Source organism: Mustelus asterias, chromosome 9 (genome assembly GCF_964213995.1).
Source record: "Mustelus asterias chromosome 9, sMusAst1.hap1.1, whole genome shotgun sequence".
Lineage (NCBI taxonomy): Eukaryota > Metazoa > Chordata > Chondrichthyes > Carcharhiniformes > Triakidae > Mustelus > Mustelus asterias.
The window spans coordinates 73,710,629-73,723,919 of NC_135809.1; the positions used below are offsets into that span (position 1 = coordinate 73,710,629).

Consider the following 13,291-nt stretch of genomic DNA (forward strand, 5'->3'; position numbering starts at 1 on the left):
CTAAATGAATGACATTGTATTTGAAAGCAGTGACCCCTGGTTCTAGATTCTCCCACAAAAGGAAACACTCTCTCTAGATCTAACATGTCAAGACCCTCAGCATCTTACATGTTTCAATCAAATCATCCATTCCTGGTGTTAGTCTAAACCTTCTCTGAACTGCTTTCAACACAATTACATCATTCCTTAAATAAGGAGACCAATATTGTAGACAGTAATCCAGATGTGGTCTCACTAATATTCAGTACATCTGACGCAAAACTACATTTATAATCAATTCCCCTTACAATTAACAATGACTTTCTATTGGCTTTCTGAAATGTTTGCTACACCTGCATACTAGCATTTTGTGATTCATGCACTCGGGCGCCCAGATCCCTCTGGATATCAGAGCTCTGCAATCATTCACCATTTAGATAATAAGCTTTTTTATTCTTTCCGCCAACCTCACATTTTCCCATATTATACTCCAATTTGCCAGATATTTGCCCACTGACTTCACTTATCTCTTTGTAGCCTCCAAATGTCCCCTTCACAACTTACTTTCCTCTCTATCTTTGTGTCATCAGCAAATTTAGCAACTATATATTCAGTCTCTGAGTAAGTAAGTTAACGGACCCTTTTCTAATCCTCACCTAGTTCTATTTCCTGGATAAGGAAATATAAAACAGTCTGCCAATTTACACTCACTTGTTCTTGGATCAGTGATAAAAGCAAACATGAATCCGTGTCTCCCTGTATCTTATCCCTCACTGTGCACAGCCAGGAAGGGAAATGAATCAAAAGGCTGCCTTTGACCACATATCTCCCAACACAAGCAGCAAGGTATTTATAAACTACTGAGACAAGCTTACAGATCTTTTATTATTTACACTCTTCAAAGACACATCAAAGCTAGCTCATTAGTTCCTTAACTGCCTATGATCTTAGAACCCCTTTTAACTTATGTGAATGCATCATGCTTTCAATATGAGATCTAAAAGTAAATCTCTTTGTGGTCATTTTTGGAAAAGATGACAGCTCCATACAGCTTCAGAGCACAAGAATATCTAAAGTAATAATTATTCCATAGGTTAAATGTGTGCATGTAGATCTACAGGATGAATCATTCCATATGTGTAGATATATATAAGGTTAATAATTCCAGGTGATATATGTGCGAGTGTAGATCTATAGGTGAGGACGAGCTCCACAATATGGATGTGTCAGTTTGTGCTCACAAAACTGTCCTCTGATTGCTCCTGCTGTGGCTCATGAAGTCCTCATCACTCTTCAATGTAATCCAGTTAGCGATTTTCACATATTCCATTCAATATATATACAGCTCCGCATCATGGGATGGAACTGAAAAGATGCTAAGTAAAAATGTCACAGGGGTGTGAACTGTTCAAGGCTCAAAACTGCACTGACCAATCTGCTGATCCGAAATACAAACTGTAAAGCACCATTCAAATCAAACCTAGTCCAGTTCAGCAGGAATGTGGTCACTTTACCAACAAACTGTGCACATAGAGCTAGCAATATCTGTTATATTGAGAGGCATCGGGAATCCAGCGTGAATGGATTCTGCACAGATGGAGAAGGAGATGCTGTAAGAAGTCTCACAACACCAGGTTAAAGTCCAACAGGTTTATTTGGTTGCAAATACCATAAGCTTTCGGAGCGTGCTGCTCCTTCGTCAGATGGAGTGGTTATCTGTTCTCCAACAGTGCAAACAGACACAGAAATCAAGTTACAGAATACTAATTAGAATGCAAATCTCTACAGCCATATCTACACATATGGAATCTACACAGAAGGAGATGCTCACAGCTTAAACCCAGCAGCAACAATAAGTACAGAAATCATCAAAGTAATACATTAGATCACAAGGATATAACTTAAATTAAATAAAACACTGAATTAAACTATATAAAAATCTGCTACACAAAAATAATTGAAACAGAAGTTAGTGTTACTGAATTACACACTCTCACACCCCCACAGCCACATACCACACTCTGACATTCTCTCACACACACGCACACACACACACACGTGCGCACACATACACACACAAACTCGCACACCCCCATAGCCATATACACACTCTGACATTCTCACACACACACTAACACACACGCACACTAACACACTCTCACACACACACTAACACACACATACACACTCGCACACACCAACAACCACATACACACTCTGACACTCTCACACATACATACACACACGCACACTAACACACTCTCACACACACACTAACACACACATACACACTCGCACACACCAACAACCACATACACACTCTGACACTCTCACACACACATACACACACGCACACTAACACACTCTCACACACACACTAACACACACATACACACTCGCACACACCAACAACCACATACACACTCTGACACTCTCACACACACACAAACACACACACTCGCACACCCCCACAGCCACATACACATTCTGACATTTCACACACACACACACACACACACTGACATTCTCCCTCACACACGCTAACATACTCACACACACCGTCACACTCTCACTCACACACTCGCACATACCAGCAGCCACATACACACACTGACACTCTCTCACACACGCAAACTTGCACACCCCACAACCACATACACACTCTGACACTCTCTCTCACTCACACACACACACACACACTGTCACACTCTCACACACAGGCACACATTCTCACACACACACATGTGCACACTAACACACACATACAGTCACACACACTCACACACACATTTTCTCTCTCACACACACTGTCACGCACAAACACACATACACACTAACACACACACACACACACTGTCACACTCACACAGACACATTCTCACACAGTCACACACACATATTCACACACACTCACACAATCTCACACACACACACACACTCTCTCTCACACACACATATGTGGTGTATTTGGACTTTCAGAGGGCTTTCGACAAAGTCCCATATAAAAGATTAAAATTAAAGCACATGGTATTGGGGGTAATGCATTGAGATGGATAGAAAATTGGTTGTTAGGCAGGAAACAAAGAGTAGGAATAAACAGGTAGGTCATGACAAGTGGGGTAGTGCAGGGGTCAGTGCTAGGGTCCCATTCACTATATATATTAGTGTATATATATACATATTAATGATTTAGATGATGGAACTAAATGTAATATCTCCAAATTTGCAGATGACATAAAGCTGGGTTGAAGAGTGAAGTGTGAAGAGGATGCAGTGATCCTTCAGTGTGATTTGGACAAGCTGAGTGAGTGGGCAAATGCATGGCAGATGCAGTATAATGTGGATAAATGTGAAGTTATCCACTTTGGTAGCAAAAACAGGAAGACAGATTATTATCTGATGGTTATAGATTGAGAGAGGGGAATGTGCAACGAGACCTGGGTGTCCTTGTAGACGAGTTGCTGAAGGTGAGCAGGCAGGAGGTGCAGCAGATGGCAAACAGCTAGAGGTTTCAAATACAGGAGCAGGGATATCTTGCTGCAATTATAAAGGGTCTTGGTGAGGCCACACCTGGAGTATTGTGTGCAATTTTGGTCTCTGAAAAATGACGTCCTTGCTATTGAGGGAGTGCAGAGAAGGTTTACCAGACTGATTCCTGTGATGAGAGGACTGACATATGAGGAGAGATTGGAGTTCAGAAGAATGAGGGGGGATCTCATTAGAAACCTGTAACATTCTAATCGGACCAGACTGAGTAGATGCAGAAACCTGTGTTCAGAACCAGGGGTCACAGTCTGAGGATACAGGGTAGGACTGAGATCAGGAGAGAGTGTGGTCAGCTTGTGGAATTCACTACGACAGAAAGCAGTTGAGGCCAAAACATTGTGGGTGAAATTACCCCCCAAAAAATTTTAAGTTTCAAAATCACGGATAAACTGATGTAAATCACTATTGTTTTTTCAGTGGAGTTCACACTAGAATCTTCCACACTCTGTGCCATGCAGAGGCCACAAGTGTGAATATTTCAGCGGGCAAGGCCTATTCATACTGGAGAGGCTGAAACCAACAGAACTCTGCGCATGCACAGTGGCTCCAAACTGTCGCATCCCATTTGTTGGCCAGCTCGATCGCTTGGCCAGTCCGGGACCCCCGCAGTGCTGCCTCCCAAATTCCCCTCCATGGCCCATTTGTTGCCCCCCATCCATTTGCAGGCCAGCCCCAAACCCCCATCCTGGTCTGGCCCACCCCGATCTCCAGCCCCACCCCCCTCCCCACCCCCAGCAGGGACGATACCCCCTGCAGGCAGCCTCCCCCCCACACCCTGGCAGACCCGCCCTCCTGCAAGACGTGCCGGATCATCGACACGGATGCCATCATCTCACGTGAGAACACCATCCACCAGGTACACGGTACATACACTTGCAACTCGGCCAACGTTGTCTACCTGATACACTGCAAGAAAGGATGTCCTGAGGCATGGTACATTGGGGAGACCATGCAGACGCTACGACAACGGATGAATGAACACCGCTCGACAATCACCAGGCAAGTGTGTTCTCTTCCTGTTGGGGAGCACTTCAGCGGTCACAGGCATTCGGCCTCTGATCTTTGGGTAAGCGTTCTCCAAGGCGGCCTTCACAGCACACGACAACGCAGAGTCGCTGAGCATAGACTGATAGCCAAGTTCTGCATACATGAGGACGGCCTCAACCGGGATGTTGGGTTCATGTCATACTATCTGTAACCCCCACGACTTGCCTGGGCTTGCAAAATCTCACTAACTGTCCCGGCTGGAGACAATACACATCTCTTTAACCTGTGCTTAACGCTCTCTCCACTCACATTGTCTGTACCTTTAAGACTTGATTACCTGTAAAGACTCGCATTCCAACCATTATTTTGTAACTTGAGTTTGTGTCTTTATATGCCCTGTTTGTGGATTGAAATCCCACTCACCTGATGAAGGAGCAGCGCTCCGAAAGCTAGTGGCTTTTGCTACCAAATAAACCTGTTGGACTTTAACCTGGTGTTGTGAGACTTCTTACTGTGTTTACCCCAGTCCAACGCCGGCATCTCCACAGCAAGATGTCTGAGCAATGACTGGCCAAGCCCTCTTTGAGGATCATGGCTGAGGGCTTTGAGGCCATGGTGCAGACACAGTGGACCATCACTGAAGGCTCTCATACCATGGCGCAGATTATGGTGGGCCTTAGAGACTGGCAGTGCCAAGTGATGCAGAGTCTTCTGGAGCTCACTCCAGCTGCCCCTCCATCCCTTTGTGTGTCCCGGGCTCCCACGAGCACCCCCGAGGGAAGAGGAAGCACTGGCACCCATCCTGGCGCCTTCCACCCAGGAGAATCAGGGAGTGACCTTCTGACATCCCCCACCCGGACCCCACTTCCAGACACTGGCGCTTCTCCAGGGCAGTGGGCAGGACAGGGTGACACGGCAACATCAGTGCTACCCAAAAGTCAGTGGTGCCTTCAGAGGACGCCCGTCAAGGACATCTCAGCCAACAGGGAATACATCGAGATGTAATGCGAGGGCTCAAAAAATGAAGGAGTTTTCGGGACACAGAGTGGGCATGGCTGAAGTTAGTTGGGGTTCATAATCATTTGTCACAAAAGCACAAGTCACCTTATTAAAATCTCTTGTTCACAACCATAAGGCCTCACTCTCTTTGACCTCCCTCGCACTGGGAGAGCTTTTCCCACAGGTCCTCAATGTCAGGTAAGGCCCATTCAAACTGAGAGTGACATACATCCTAGAAGGACTATACCATTAATTAGTGAACACTAAACCTAGCCTCTTATCCCCCTCCTTCTTTAACAATGTCAAACCCAGTGATGTCTCTACCTCTCTTCAGTTCCAAAGAAGAGTCAGATTGGACTCAAAGCTAACTCTGTCTATAGCGACTGTCAGACCTGCTGAGTTTATCCAGCACTTTCTGTCTTGGTAATGTGAATGTCTATCTGTGAGTGTTGGAAATACTTCTTCAAGTAACATTGCAGAGTGCTGAGAACAGAATGTAGCCACATGTCAATCTAGATATAACTGGCCAATCAGAGAGTGAACGTGCCAGGTCAGAGAGTACACCTCCTTGCTGCATTTCCCAACACTTCTCAACAACTGGACGAGGGGCCACTGGCACTGCTGAGAAAGATTTGCATAAATACCAGCTCTCTTTAATACTGAGAAGTGATTCTGACAGAGGGATCATGATCCGTCTCAACCTACAGAGCTCATGCATAATTCTAAGTCAGCTTTTATCTTGGCAAATCAACTTTCAATGTTTTGATAACTCTTCAATTCACCCCAAACTGTTTCAGGACAAACCATCACAACATGAAGTCAAAATCAAACAGTGTGTGGAGCAGTGATGAGTCCTGCTCCAGGGTGAGAATGAGTAAGCCAACACTGAATGTGTAAAGCTCCTGTCTGAGATTGGAGACAGTGTCCTGGTGTCATAGGGCTGCTTCTTTGACAGAGTTTTTAACAGTGTTTAGTGTGTGAGAACCCAGTCTGGGGACTTGTTATCCAAACTGGCTGCAGTACACCAGATATAGCCGATTATAGAGACTAGTCAAACACACTCAGGAAAATCAAAATGTCAAAGAAAAGTCTCTCTTGTGGGGCACTAACAAAATACACAAACACCCTCGCAGACACACACACACATACACAATCGCAGACACACACTCATACACACACTCGCAGACACGCACTCACACACACACACCCTCGCAGACACACACACATACACAATCGCAGACACACACTCACACACACACTTGCAGCCGCATACTCACACACACACACTCGCAGCCGCACGCTCACACACACACTCGCAGACACACACTCACACACACACTTGCAGCCGCTCACACACACACGCACACACTCGCAGCCGCACACTCACACACACACACTCACAGACACTCACACACGCACACTCGCAGACACACACTCATATACACACTCGCAGCCGCACACTCACACACACACACACTCGCAGACACTCACACACACGCACACTCGCAGACACACACACGCACACTCGCAGACACACACACACACGCACACTCGCAGACACACACACACACTCGCAGACATACACACACACACACACACTTGCAGACACACACACACACTCGCAGGCACACACATACACACACACACTCGCAGACACACACACACAAACACTCGTAGAGACACACAGACGCACGTACACTCACAGACACACACACACACTCTCACACACACACATATACACTCACACACTCGCAGGCACATACACACACACACACACTCGCAGACACACATGCACACAGACACACACACCTTCACACATTCACGCACACACACAGTCACAGACACACTCAAACACACACAGGCACACACACTCGCAGACACACACACACACACTCGCAGACACACACAGACACACACACATTCACACACACTTGCAGACACACACTCACATACACACTCACACACACTCACAGACACACACTCACACACACAATTCACACACACACATTCACACACACGCAGACATACACACTCTCGCAGACACTCACACATACATATATACTCACAGACACAGATACACACACACACACACACTTGCAGACACACACAGACACATATACACTCACACACACACTCGCAGACACACACACACACTCACAGACTCACAGACACACACTCACAGACACACACACACACACACTCACACATTCACACACTCGCAGACACATACTCACGCATACATACACACTCACAGACACAGATAGACACACACATTCACACACACACACACTCACAGACACACAGACAAACACACATCTGCTCACAGACACACACACAGACACACATATGCACACACACACTCGTGTGATCTTATTGAATGATGGAGCAGCTCGAGGGCCAGATGGCCTACTCCAGCTCCTAGTTCTCATGTTCTTATGTTCACACACATGCACACTCACACTTGCGCACACACACAATACTCGCACACACACACTCGCACACACAATACTCACTCACACGCACAAACACAGACTCGCACTCACGCACGCATGCACATGCACACTGGCACACATGCAAACTCGCACACACAAACCCGCACACATACTCATACACAGCCACACATGCATACTTGCAGACACACACACTCTTGCATACGCACACACAGACACACAAACTCAGTCACACACTCAGTCACACATATACATACACACAAGCATATGCTCACAAACACACACAAATACACACACACACACACTCACGTACACATATGCATTCAAGCATTTGCTCAGACATTCTTGCATACGCACGCACGCAAGTGCCCACACATACTCAGCCACCCACACATGGACTCACACATATACCTATGCACACAAGCATATGCTCGCATGCGCAAACACACATACACACTCATACACACTCACATACACACATGCATTCAAACATCTAATCACACACTCTCTCACACACAAGTGTACATTCACACACGCTCTCACGCACACACACCCTCATACATGTGCACAGTTGCACACACACATTCGCACACATGCATATGCACACACATACAAACATATGCTCACACACACACTCACAAGGACACACATACTCATACACACTCACTCACACACAAACTGGGGTGCAAACACAGTCATAATCACTCACTTGCACACCCACACACCCTCACACCCTCACACACTCATACACACACAATAACACATTCACACACGCACACTTACGCAGACACAGACACACACACTTTTGCATATGCACATGCACACAAGCATATGCTCACACACATTTGCATGCACTGACACACATACTCAAACACAAACACACTTGCGTGCACACACACTTACATTCATATACAAACATACAGGCACACACACAAATGCACTGACATATGTGGGCACGCACTCACACACACACACACACACATACCCCACACTGATACACATTTACACCAAGATCTATTGCCCCTCACTGCACCCTGTTTTGGTTACCCAGCACTGCGAATCTTCCCCATTAAACCCATCACCGCGAGCCACTGTTAGTCAGGATCTACTGACAGCAGCTTGTTTTATTGACCAAACGAGTGTCTCCTTTCTCAGGTGTACCTTGTTTGGGATGTAGAAGCAGCACGGGGCCGTCCCAGACTACCAGCAATGAGTTGTGGGCCTCCATCCTCTCTGCTCCCCGGCCTCCTCACCCTTGTCCTTCCCTCAGACACACTGAACTAGGCCTGACTCCTGCTTAGACACTGACAGATCTATGGAATGCTGCTGCACATTCCCTAACTATTTTGGTCCGGATATGCCATATGTCACATAGAATTCTGGGACACCCCTCTCTTTGCTCCTGGATCTGCTGCAGGGATGCATGACGGGCTTGAATAGTTAACATTCTCAAAGGAGTGAAATTCAAATCATCCTTTCATGCTGCCATCCAGCCATTGTAGCTTTTAATAAAACCTTCTCCAGATTCCTTTCGAACTTTGCCTGCCTCCTCCCTTCCTCCCATCCACCCTGTGTGACCATCACACTCAGCCTGTTACACTGGGGAAAGCAGATCGCTGGAGTGACTGCTTTGTAGACAATCGTCATTCAGAATGTAAGCATGTCCCTGACCTTCCTGTCGCTGGTTGTTTTAATTCCTTACCTTGCTGCCACTCTGACCTTTCTGTCCTCAGTCTGCTGCCCTGCCCCAATGGAGCTGAAAGCACCTTATTGCACAAGTCAGCACTTTACAACCTTCCCAACTCAACACCGAGTTCAACAAATTCCCATCAAATTCCTGTCCCCATTTTTATTTCTTTCTCTTTGTTAATTTGTTTTAAATTTTCTTGTTTCTTTTGTCTTTCTGTTTGCTTTTGGACAACAGTTCATGATTTTACCATTCACGCCTCCTCTAGACACGTGGTTTACTTCATGAGGTGCCCCATTATCACTCCCTTTAGCCTGGTACCATGCTGTTAATCCCTCCTGTCCTTCACCATCACAGATACCCTTTCTTTCCACCGTCCCTTCTTTCACTTGTTGTGAACCTATTACATCATCTAATGAAAGGTCACTGACCTCAAACGTTAGCCATTAATTTCTGCATTATTTTCGGGAGCAGGGCCAGCGGGGAAGCGAAATTGGGTGAGATGACGTGCACATGGCCTGACATCATCGTACACTTGGTGGGAACACTTGGAAGTGGGCAGCATGCCCACTAACAGCTACTCAGCCAGTGAAGAGGGCAATGGACTGGAACTTCCCGTTGCCTGGGTGATTTATAGCTCAGCGCACTGGTTTGTTCACTTTTCTCATCCAAGGATGGGGACATCAGGGAGGTCTTGATTCAACACTCCTTCAGCAAGGCTGCCGAGGCTTGCCTTGCACCTCAGTGCGAGGGTGCTGCCTCCTTCACACACATTTCTGAGAAGGCCAATGTCACCCCACCACCCCCATAAGGGCGTTCGCCGGTCCTGACAGGGGTGCTGATGAGACCTGCACCGATGGAAAACATTAAGAACACTCAGGGCATTGAAACAAAACCTTAATTTATATTTTGACCAGAGATTCAAGCAAGGAACAAAACATACAATAGTTGCTGCAGTTACACAAAAACAATACGGGGGCAACTTTCTCCCCAATGGGAGATTTTCCCACCTGTTTTTTGGGCGTACTTAGTTGAATGAATTTCCAGCACTTTGTGCAATGCAGAGTGCCTCGGATAGATTCATGCCAGTAAAGGGGGGGGGGAGGGTGGGAGGCGGAGGGCGGAGGGGTGCGCTGGGCTTTATCCTGCCTGAGATGTCGGCAGCATAGTGTTGAGTGGGCCATTGCGCATGTGCTGATCTGGCAGTGTGGAGATCAGCGCATGCACACTGCGCCTCCATCGCCAGCCTTCCGATCACTGGCCTCCCAATGTCTTCCCCAAACCCCAGCTCCCCTGCCCCCACCAATCACCGGCCTCCGTGACCCATCTCCGCCCTCTGGGGCAGCCCCGATCGCCAGCCCCCCATGGTTAGTCCTAACACCCCCATGGCCAGTCCTGTCAATCCCCCCACCATGGCCAGCCCTGACACCCCCCATGGCTCGCCCAACCCCACCCTCCATGGCCAGCCCCTACACCCCCATGGCCAGCCCCGACACACCCCGCCATGGCCAGCCCAACCCCTCTCCCATGGCCAGCCCAACCCCCCTCATGGCGAGCCCAACACCCCCCCTCATGGCCAGCCCCTACACTCCCCCATGGCCAGACCTGACACCCCCCATGGCCAGCCCTGACACACGCCCCTAGCCAGCCCTGACACACGCCCCTGGCCAGCCCCTATACCCCCCATGGTCAGCCCCTGTACCCCCCATGGCCAGCCCTGACACACGCCCATGACCAGCCCCTATACCCCCCCCATGGCTAGCTCCAACCCCCCCATGGCCAGCTCCAACCCCCCCATGGCCAGCTCTAACCCCCCCATGGCCAGCCCTGACACACACCCCTGGCCAGCCCCTATACCCCCCATGGTCAGCCCCTACGCCCCCCCCCCCCCCATGGCAGCCCCTGTCACCCCCATGGCCAGCCCCAACCCCTCCCATGGCCAGCCCTGTCACCCCCCAATGGCCAGCCTTGACCCCTCCCTGCCCATTGCCAGCCCCTACACTCCCATGGCCAGCCCAACCGCCCCCCCCCACGACCAGCCTGATTGCCCCCCACCGATCCCTAATGCAATATGCACAGCGGTCCACCCCACCCACCACCACCAATCAACCCCGGCTCCAGTAGGCCCTGCCCCTCAGGCACCGCCCCCTTGGCACTGCCCTTGTGCTTGGTGGGCAGTGCCAGGGTGCCCCGCTGGTACTTCCCAAGGGGCACACCTGCTCCCAACCTTGCGGGGGGCCTCAATGGGCTCTGTCCCCACCAGCAGGCAGTGTGGTGATCACGCCTAGTCTCTGCTGTTGGGGACCAGCTTTAATCCCCGCTGGTGGGAACCTCTCCCGGTGAGGGCAGGAAGCTGTGGGCGGTGGGGTCGGTGCGGGGTTGGGGGGGTGGGGGGGGAGGATGCGGTGGGGGGGGAGACATTAGTGAACCCGAGCAATCCCATCCCGGGCTCACTAATGAGATTGAAATTCAGATTTCCATATTGTAGCTGGCGTGAGGCTGATTACGTTAAAGAAAAGGGCTACTCGAGCAACACAGTGGGCCGGGAAAATCACGCTCAACATTACTTTGATGAAATGAATGAATGTCACTCATGAAAACCCCATCCCCTTCGCATGTTTGCAAGTGCTATGTCTCAGTGTGCCCCCCTCACTGGCAGCGACATCGGAGGCAGATAGCTGCCTCTGCCAACATATTGGCCATGGTGATCTGCATGGTTGGCAGGGCCTGAGCAGGCTTTCCCTGGGAGTGTTCAACCAGCGACATGGCACAGTAACTGGCAGAGGGACAGAGAGGAGCCACAGAGATGTCAGGCAGCTGGTCTGCCAACGTGATACATGCTTGTATCTGTGCTGATGCCCGATTGTGACAGAGGGTGTGACATGGGTGGATCTGTCAGTGGCACGTCCTTGGCCATCACTGGTGTTGTGGGAAAGTCACCACTTCGGAGTCAGACTTGGAGGTTCAACAAACAGTTTTATTTGGACAAAGCTTTGGGAGAAGCGCTGGCACTCCACAGGGTAGGCAGTCACCTTCTCAACTACACAATGGTAGTTGAGCATCTTTTATACATTGTTAGATAATAGACAGTATGGACATTAGCTGTTAGCACATCGTTACAAGTTGAGTAGACAAGTACGGACATCGATAGTTATCACATCATTGTACATAGAGTAGATACATTTATGCAGTTATGTCCCCTAGCAATGGCTGATCTCGTTATCAAACTCATTGTTTTGGGTCTGCTTTTGTCTCAAGTTTAAGGTGCCTCAAGGTCTGACCTGTTTCCTGCAGTAATTTAAACACTACAGGTTTTCACTCTTTATGTAATGTCTGTGCCCAAAGTCAGTGCCTCTTAACGTTCTTTCCCAGAATCCATTTTGTGCCAGGTAACCATTTTGTGTCCTTTAACTTTGACTTTACTCCAACACTGGAATGTCCTGGGGATCCTGAGGATCCAACTGGCTGTGGAGGATGACTCACCTGAGGGAGGTGGCGATTGGTCAGTGTTATCAGGAGTCACATGGTCAATGCCCATACTCGGCAGCCAGGTGAGATGGGAATCAGCGGCATCGTGGGGTCATTGCTGAATAACTGGGCCTCTTGTTACAAATCTTCATATGAGATCATCCGACATTGTTTG

At 48.6% G+C, this 13,291-nt stretch overlaps 1 protein-coding gene across 1 annotated transcript in view; it reads right to left on the bottom strand.

Moving 5' to 3' along the window:
* tspan4a (tetraspanin 4a) overlaps positions 1-9,252 on the bottom strand; it is a 213,547-nt gene extending 204,295 nt beyond the window's left edge. Inside the window, exon 1 of the mRNA XM_078220372.1 lies at positions 9,123-9,252. Coding sequence (XP_078076498.1) covers positions 9,123-9,189 — 67 coding nt within the window. The 5' untranslated portion in view covers positions 9,190-9,252. The remainder of the gene's footprint in view (positions 1-9,122) is intronic.
* Positions 9,253-13,291: the final 4,039 nt, after the last annotated feature.